The 8999-nt window shown below is 44.0% G+C and overlaps 2 protein-coding genes across 2 annotated transcripts in view; one reads left to right on the forward strand and one right to left on the reverse strand.

Annotated features, from left to right (window-relative positions):
- tctn1 (tectonic family member 1) overlaps window positions 1–6746 on the reverse strand; it is a 36897-nt gene extending 30151 nt beyond the window's left edge. Inside the window, exons 1-2 of the mRNA XM_043715681.1 lie at window positions 6355–6746; window positions 2372–2492 (exon numbers count right to left, since the gene is read on the reverse strand). Of these exons, the coding sequence (XP_043571616.1) occupies window positions 2372–2492; window positions 6355–6583 (350 nt within the window). The 5' untranslated portion in view covers window positions 6584–6746. The remainder of the gene's footprint in view (window positions 1–2371; window positions 2493–6354) is intronic.
- A 139-nt stretch (window positions 6747–6885) lies between these two features.
- Window positions 6886–8999, forward strand: part of LOC122562657 (protein phosphatase PTC7 homolog) — a 21101-nt gene continuing 18987 nt past the window's right edge. The window contains exon 1 of the mRNA XM_043715682.1: window positions 6886–7417. Coding sequence (XP_043571617.1) covers window positions 7216–7417 — 202 coding nt within the window. The 5' untranslated portion in view covers window positions 6886–7215. The remainder of the gene's footprint in view (window positions 7418–8999) is intronic.

Raw genomic sequence — 8999 nt, forward strand, 5'->3', positions numbered from 1 at the left:
GAAGGGGAACTTGAAGGTGTTGGTATTTCCATATATCTGCTGCACTTGTCATTATCAATAGAAAGACTTGTGGATTTGGAAGGTGCTGCCCATAGACCTGTGGTGAATTTCTGCAATGCATCTTGTAGCTCGCACTGCTACAAGATGCTGCTGCTGAATGACTGAATGATGTGATTTTAGTGTCAATCATGTGAGCTGCTTTGTCCTGGTTGGCGTCAAGCTTCTTGAGCATGTTTGGAGCTGCACCGATCCAGGTAAGTGGCAAGTGTCACATCATAATCCTGACTTACACATTCCAGATACGGATAGGCTTTGGAGGCGAGTTACTCATTGAAGTATTCCTAGCCTCTGACCTGCTCTTGTAGCCACTGTATTAATATAGTGGCACAGTGGTTAGCACTGCTGCCTCACAGCACCAGAGGCCGGGGTTAAATTCCTACCTCAGGCAACTGATTGTGTGGAGTTTGCACATTTTCCCTGTGTCTGTGTGGGTTTCCTCCGGGTGCTCTAGTTTCCTCCCACAGTCCAAAAATGTGTAGGTTAGGTGAATTGGCCGTGCTAAATTGCCCATAGTGTTAGGTGAAAGGTTAAATGTAGAGGAATGGGTCTGGGTGGGTTGCTCTTTGGAGGGTTGGTGTGGACTTGTTGTGCCGAAGGGCCTGTTTCCACACTGTAAGTAATCTAATCATAGCGAGTCCAGTTCAGTTCTAATCAATGGTGACCTTAAGGACGTTGATAGTGGGGGTTTCAGTAATGATAATACCATTAAATAACAAGGGGCAGTGGTTAGACTGTCTATTATTGGAGAAAGTCATTGTCTAGCATTCATATGGTATGAATATTTGCCACTTTTCAGCCCAACCCTGGACATTGTCCAGGCCTTCTCTCATTTCAACATGGACTCATCAGTATCCAAGTCATTGCAAATGGTTCCGAACATTGTGCAATCATTGGCAAACATCCATATTTTTGACTTTATGATAGAGGGAAGGTCATTGATGAAGACGGTTGGGCTCGGACAGTACCCCAAGAAACTCTTGTTGAGATGTCTTGAAGCTGAGATGACTGACCTCCAACAACCACAACCATCCTTCTGTGTGCTGGGTACAACTGCAATGAGTGGAGACCTTTCCCTCTGATTCCAAGTGCCAAAGTAGACAAGTTCACATTTTTCCACCTTATACTCCATTTGTCCATTCAAAATTAGGAGGGGTCTGGACAGTCGATAGTAAATGGGATGGAAGGATTGAGAATCAAAGAACCCGGATTTAAGGCAATTGGCAAAATAAATAACAGCAACATAAGGAAAATCTTTTTCCTATATTAAATAATTCAGATCAGGAATACATTAGCTCTGAATTGGCTGAAGGCAAAGTCAGTTGAGGCTTTCAAAAGAGAATTGGATCATGAAAAACAAAACCAAATGTAGTGCAATTGGAAAAAGGGTGGAGAGAAATACTAAGTAAATTGCTCTTTCAGAGGACCAGCAAAGACAAGATAGTATGAATGAGGGGTTTTGGTGAAACCATATAGCATTTTGAAAACAAGGAGAATTTTAAAATCTAAGCATTATTTAACCAGATCCAGTATAGATCAGCAAACACAGGTAATGGGTAAATGGGATGCTGTATGAGCTAGGGACCAGGTGGAGTTTTTGCTGACATCAAATCTTTCAGAGGGTCAACTATGGGAGGTGAGTTGGAAACGAATTGGAATAGCTCAAGTCCAGAGGTAACAAAGGTATGGATTAGGATTTTTGCAGAAAACTGAAATAGGGAAGGTGTTTTTCATTAACTTGTGGGATGTGGTTGTAACTGACTGTGCTAGCATTTATTTCCCCTCCCTAGATACCCTTGAGTGTGTTGGGAGTTACCTTCTTGAACCACTGCAGTCCACACGCTATTGGTAGATCTACAATGATGTTAGGGAGAGAACTTCAGAATTCTGGCCCAGTGATACTGAAGGAATGGGGATATGTTTTCAAGTCAGAATGGTGAGTGGCTTGGAGGGAATTTTCATATTTTATGAGTGACAGGAAGAAAAGTGAAGATTACTGGTATGAAAAGGAGAGGTTCTGAGGTACATAAAATGGAGAGGAACAGGAAAGAAATAGATATTTGATCATGACAGTGAATACTTAAACAATGATACACAGGCACTTTCGTTGGTGGTCTTAGTCAGTTTATAGCAGGTAACTGCAAAATAATATACTAGAAATCGAACATTATTAAAATCAGTGAACAATAAAAAAGGATTATAGTTACAATTTAAGAAAATCTCAATTTACTGGATCTAAGTAAATGTGCTATCGTATCAAATCAATTAAAGTTCTTGTAATGCATAAATTACTCAATTTCTCAGTTTAACTTACGTGACAATCTCAATATCACAGGTTGTAAAAGTAGAACGATCAGATTGTCTACAGTCTGGATCACAGCAGCAATGTATATCACAATGTTCCACCAGTAAGTCGCAAACACATAAAGAATGAACTGAAAGAGCAAAAATGGATCAAAGTGATCATAAAATTTTAAAAAACAATGAGATACATTGCTAATTCATCATTTCTGGAGGAGTTAACGATGGATATATTGACTGATCAATAAAAAAACTCCATATCTTACTGATGATGCTGCTCCTTTAACAAGGTTTTTTTTTAGATTAGATTACTTACAGTATGGAAACAGGCCCTTCGGAGGAGTTAACGATGGATATATTGACTGATCAATAAAAAAACTCCATATCTTACTGATGATGCTGCTCCTTTAACAAGGTTGTGTTATTCCATTTTTTTTTCAAAAGTGTTATACAAGGCAGAGTTGCTGAGATGTCTGGTTTGGATGGGTTTTAGGGCCAATTTAATTATAGTAACAGATACTGCCTCAGAAAAAAGGCTTTCAAGTTAAAAAAAATACACTTGTACAATGAAAGGGGAGTGGCCAGTTCTCCCAGCTCAGCTTTCCTCTGGTTTGGCTTTAGCAGTCTGGCTGCTCAGAGCAAACAGTCAGTTTTTTTGAGGCTTCTGGTCAAAGAAACAACTACATGGAAGAAGGTGTTCCCTGCTGAATCTCTCTGCCATGTCTCTCTCTCTCTGACATCTCTTCCTATAAGACTTTCTGTTTGATTTTACCTTTTCTGGCCAAGGGGTGTTTATGGGGATTGTTGCAGGAATCTGAAACAGCATCATTAAGTTGGAATAATCTGTTGGGTTTTTGGACAGGTTATGTTATTCTATATTCTGTTCTCTTTTGTTTGTGTTGTATTTGCTAATCTTGCAAATAAATTCTGTTTTGTTTAAAATGAAGTGGTTGGGCCAGCTGCATCACTCCTGGAATATCCACACGACACCTGCTTAAAACAACGAGCGAAGTTAGGATCTGGGCTGTTTTGAGGGGGTCTGGCCTGGTCCATTTTACTTACAATGCAGAGCTCCCTCAGTAATACACTGAAACATCAGCCAAATTACATACTCATGTTCCAGAAGTCATTTTTTTAAAAATTATGATCCTCTTATGAAAGGCATAAACGCTATCATGTAACATTTTCTTAATATTTAAATTTGAAAGGGTTCAGAATCGATTTACAAGGATGTTGCCAGGATTGAAAGGTCTGAGATATAGGGGGTGGCTGAAGAGGCTGGGACTGTTTTCCTTGCTGTGTCAGAGACTGAATGGTGATCTGTTAGAGATTCATAAAATTATGAGGGGAGTGGATAGAATGAACAGACAAAGTTTTTTTTCCATGGAATGCAATAGGTAGATGAAGTTGGGGGTGAAGGTGATAGGCTGGAGAGGAGGGTGGAGGTAGGAAGGAAGATGGAAGATGAGGAAACTGGTGAAATCCACAATGATCCCGTGTGGCTGGAGGGTCCTAAGGCGGAAGATGAGGCGTTCTTCCTCCAGATTTTGGGTGGTTAGGTTTTGGCAGTGGAGGAGGCCTTGGACTTGTATGTCCTTGGTGGAGTGGGAGGGGAAGTTAAAGTGTTCGGCCACAGGGCGGTGGGGTTGTTTCGTGTGTGTCCCAGAGATGTTCTCTGAAACATTCTGTAAGTTGGCGTCCTCTCTCTCCGATGTAGAGACCACATTAGGAGCAACGGACACAGTAGATGACATGTGGAAATACAGATAAATCTCTGTTTTAATGTGGAAGAATCCTTAGGGGACTTGGACAGAGGTAAGGGGGGAGGTTTGGGCGCAGGGTTTGCACTTCTTGCGGTGACAGGGGAAGGTGCCGCGAACGGAAGTGGGTTGGTGGCGGGCATGGATCTAACAAGGGAGTCATGAAGGAAATGGTCTTTCTGGAACGCAGGTAGGGATGGGGAGAAAAATATAACCCTCCTCGCTCTCACCTTCCATCCCACCAAACTCCAGATATATTGCATTATCCTCCACCATTTCCGCCATCTATCAACAGACCCCACCACCAGGGATATATTTCCCACCCCACCCCTATCTGTGTTCCACCTCATCTTTCACCCTTGGGACCCTCCAGCCATACGGGATCAATATGGATTTCACCATTTCCTCATCTTCCATCTTCCTTCTCACCTCCACTCTCCTCTACTGGGTGACACAGTGACTCAGTGGTTAGCACTGCTGCCTCACAGCACCAGGGTCCCAGGTTCGATTCCAACCTCGGGCAACTGTCTGTGTGGAGTTTGCACATTCTCCCCGTGTCTGCATGGGTTTTCTCCGGGTGCTCTGGTTTCCTCCCACAGTCTAAAGATGTGCAGGTTAGGTGAATTGGCCATGCTACATTGCCCATAATGTTAAGTGCACTAGTCAGAGGGAAATGGGTCTGGGTGGGTTACTCTTCGGAGGGTCGGTGTGGACTTGTTGGGCCAAAGGGCCTGTTGCCACACTGTAGGGAATCTAATCTAATCTAATCTATCACTTTCACCCACAATTTCATCTATCTATCGCATTCCTTGCTACCAGCCCCACCCCCTCCCATTTATCTCTCAGCCCCCTTGGGCCACAAGCCTCATTCCTAATGAAGGGCTTATGCCTGAAACATCGTTTCTCCTGCTCCTTGAATGCTACCTGACTGGCTGCGCTTTTCCAGCACCACACTCTTCGACCCTGATCTCCAGCATCTGCAGTCCTTATTTTAACCCTGTATGGGATGAGCTGTCAGAGGAAGTGGTGGAGGCAGATACAATTACAACATTTAAAAGGCATGTAGATGGGTACATGAATAGGAGGGGTTTAGAGGATATGGGCAAATGCTGGCAAATGGGTCTAGATTAATTTATTTTATCAGGTTGGCATGGACAAGTGGACCAAAGGGCCTGTTTCCATGCTGTACAACACTATGACTCTATTTACTAATTAATTTGAAACGGATATTGATATGTGAAGTATCAACACTGATTCTGGGAAGGATAGGTATATCGTTCAGAGAAAAAAAAACAAGAGCACAGATTTCATTCCTGTTCGGGCTGTCAAGTTATGATATATCTAGAGCAAGGTAAAAACAATGACTGCAGATGCTGGAAACCAGATTCTGGATCAATGGTGCTGGAAGAGGAAAAGGAGCTAGGCAGGTCGGACAAGTCCGGACAAGTCAAGGGGACTGGAAGTTTGAAACTAGGATGAGGTGGGGGAAGGGGAAATGAGGAAGCTGTTGAAGTCCACATTGATGCCCTGGGGTTGAAGTGTTCCGAGGTGGAAGATGAGGCATTCTTCCTCCAGGCGTCTGGTGGTGAGGGAGCGGCGTTGAAGGAGGCCCAGGACCTCCATGTCCTCGGCAGAGTGGGAGGGGGAGTTGAAATGTTGGGCCACGGGGCGGTTTGGTTGATTGGTGCGGGTGTAGTTGGTACATAAACCAGGGTCTTCTGGACCTTTTACGCTTATAGATGATGTTTTCTTAATCAACCTGCCTAGAGATGTTACCGAACAGCAATGGAGCAGTTTGGACTTGAACCTGGTCTCCTGGTCTAGATATTGGGACATAACCACAAATGCACAAAACAAACACCCTTCTCCCATTTCCATTCTTGGTGCAGTAGACGTGCTATTTGTTTCCCTGCTCTGCCCATGAAAGCAGAAGGTACCAACCACTGATGAAATTAACAAAAACTGGCTGAGGGAATATCACTCATGGAAAGGATTATTGATTATCGAACTGAGTCAAGACTATAGTGGTGCTGGAAAAGTACAGCAGGTCAGGCAGCATCCGAGGAGCAGGAAAATCGGCATTTCGGGTTTACCGAACTGAGTCATTTTCCAAGGTTAATTCTTTTGTTCTTTGCGAACACAAGTTATGTTCCTGCTGACGCTTATTCTGCGGTCTTTAAGAAAAAAAACATCTCGCCTTTAAATATAACCAAGCAACACAGGAACATAAACCTACCGTTTATTTGAAGATTTGGCAGTGTACCTGCTGGCGGCGGAACCTCGCTTTGCGTTACCGTTGACAATGTTGTTGTTAAATCTGTCCACGAATTGAAGTTGGTGGTATTGCCAGAGCTAGAATTCAACGGCTCTGACGTACCCGCACTGTCAGTCAGGTTATCGTCGGCGTCAATAACGCTGATGGACAAGAGTCTCATAACGATGCATAAAGAAACGGTTAGCTCCATTGCCGTGGGCAACCATTAAACAACCAATCATCAGTATCCGCTTCCTGTCGGTTGATGGGACAATCTGTGGTAAATTTTATTTATAAGTAAATCACTGGGTTTCACCGACTGTAACGTGTATTAATTAAAAATTAATTTTAAGAGGCGGCGTTCAGTGTTTGCATGACGCCATCGCACCGTTTAAAAACGTTCGTGACGTCTGCACGGCGATGACGCGGTGCCCTGGCCTCTTGGGGGCCTTCGGAGGGGTCTGAATGACGCACTGTCCTCATGACGCGCGTGCGCGGTCACGAGAGCAGTGAGTGGGAGGTGAAGTGCTGTAACGTTCACATGAGCGGTCGGGGTGACCGATTGCCGGTGGTGTTACGTTTTGCGTAAGGAAGATGGCGATCGTCGGGCTGCAGTTTGACGGAGCCGGCCGCGTCCGCCTGAAGCGCAGACTTTAAGTGACGCGAGTGTATGTGTTTCGGAGAGGAGAGCGGAAAGGAAAAGTAGGAGCGAATCGAGAACGGGAAGCTGTGCGTCGCTGTTGCGAGCGTGAGAGTGAGTGGAGTGTGTCCGCAGTCTCTGCCTCTCTTTCCCCTGCCCCTCCGGGCTTCAAGGTGCCGCTCAGGACCCTCGGGGGTGCAGGGATGTTTTCTGTTTTGTCCTATGGAAGACTGGTGGCCAGAGCAGTATTAGGAGGACTTTCCCAGACGGATTCTCGGGATTATAGCCTAGTTACAGCCAGTTGCGGCTTTGGGAAGGACTTCAGGAAAGGGATATTGAAGAAGGGAATGTGTTATGGAGATGATGCGTGTTTCATTGCCCGGCACAGGAGTGCTGATGTTTTGGGTAAGTGGGTGATTTCATTTACAGTATTTGTTTTCAGTAAGTAAGCAGCAACGTTTTGAAACAAAACAGAAACGAAAAGAATGCCTATATTGTAGCAGATACCAAAGGCCCTGCTCGGCTTCGACGAGGAGAGACAAAATTCTGCTAGATGTAAAGCGTCCTTTATGATATTTTTCACTCAACAATTTGTTAAAGCGTCGTAGTACTTCGGAACCTATCACCGACTGCAGTCGGTGCTTATTGAGTAAGTCGTGGCCTTTTTTAATCGCTCTCATTTTTATGGTAATGTGTGAAATTAACTACTATTTAGTTTCTTCCCATCTCCCTTCACCCCTTAACCCCCACTCGTTAAAAGTCGAAAGTTAGAAACCTTCTAAATGTGTATATTTCTCGGATTATGTCTGTGCGTTGGTCGTCTTGTTTTGCTGAACTGTGAAAATCATGAGGGAAGTATCGGAGATTCTTTTGGTCTTTATTGCAAAGGAACTAAATTCCCACGGTTGAAAAAAACTGAGTGTTAATGTTGAAGCACAGTTTCAATGTGTGCCCTTTGAACAAACTTCTATGTTTGGATCGGCGGACTGAGGCTGACTTCCGCATTTGAACGCGACAGGAAATCTGAAATCGCCTACATGTTGCAATTTATTTGTGACTTTGAAACATTAGGAACAGTGAAGTTATTGATTGTAATTAACTTGATCCATGCTTAGTAAAATTATAATGTAAACATTAGAGTATACATGCGCAATGAATATTTACGCAAATAGAACACGAGTGCCAGAAATAAAAGTTGCTGGAAAAGCTCAGCTAGTCTAGCTACATCTACGACGAGAAATCAAAGTCAACGTTTCGGGTCTTTCCTCAGAACTGAACCCGAAACGTTAACTTTGATTTCTCTGCGCAGGTGCTGCCAGACCTGCTGAGGTTATCCAGCAAGTTCTGTTTCTGTCTTAAAGCATCCGTAGTTCTTTCGGCTTTTAAAACGAGTGCCCTTTTTTGGAATTGTGGATCCCAAGCTCTGCAGCACTTCCAAGAGCAATTGGGGATGAGCAATAAACGTTGATGTAGCCAGCACTACCTGAATATCCCACGAACAAAAAGTAGAAAAAAATTATATCCAATCTGTTTTCAAAAGTGAAGTTTCGTGGCCTCCTTGAAACTTTTTTTTTTCAGAATGGGCACTTCTCGCTGAGCACATTTTAAAATTTGACAGCATCTGCAGAGCTGTAAGTGTGTGAGAGTAGAGTTCACACCCAATCCTGAAAACTAACTTCTGCTGCCTGACTGCAAATTAAGACTGAAAATGTGTTGCTGGAAAAGCGCAGCAGGTCAGGCAGCATCCAGGGAACAGGAGAATCGACGTTTCGGGCATAAGCCCTTCTTCAGGAATGAGGAAAGTTTGTCCAGCAGGCTAAGATAAAAGGTAGGGAGGAGGGACTTGGGGGAGGGGTGTCGGAAATGTGATAGGTGGAAAGAGGTCAAGGTGAGGGTGATAGGTCAGACTGGGGGGGGGGCGGAGAGGTCGGGAAGAAGATTGCAGGTTAGGAAGGCAGTGCTGAGTTCGATGGATTTGACTGAGACA

This window comes from Chiloscyllium plagiosum, chromosome 25 (genome assembly GCF_004010195.1).
Source record: "Chiloscyllium plagiosum isolate BGI_BamShark_2017 chromosome 25, ASM401019v2, whole genome shotgun sequence".
NCBI classification, from domain to species: domain Eukaryota; kingdom Metazoa; phylum Chordata; class Chondrichthyes; order Orectolobiformes; family Hemiscylliidae; genus Chiloscyllium; species Chiloscyllium plagiosum.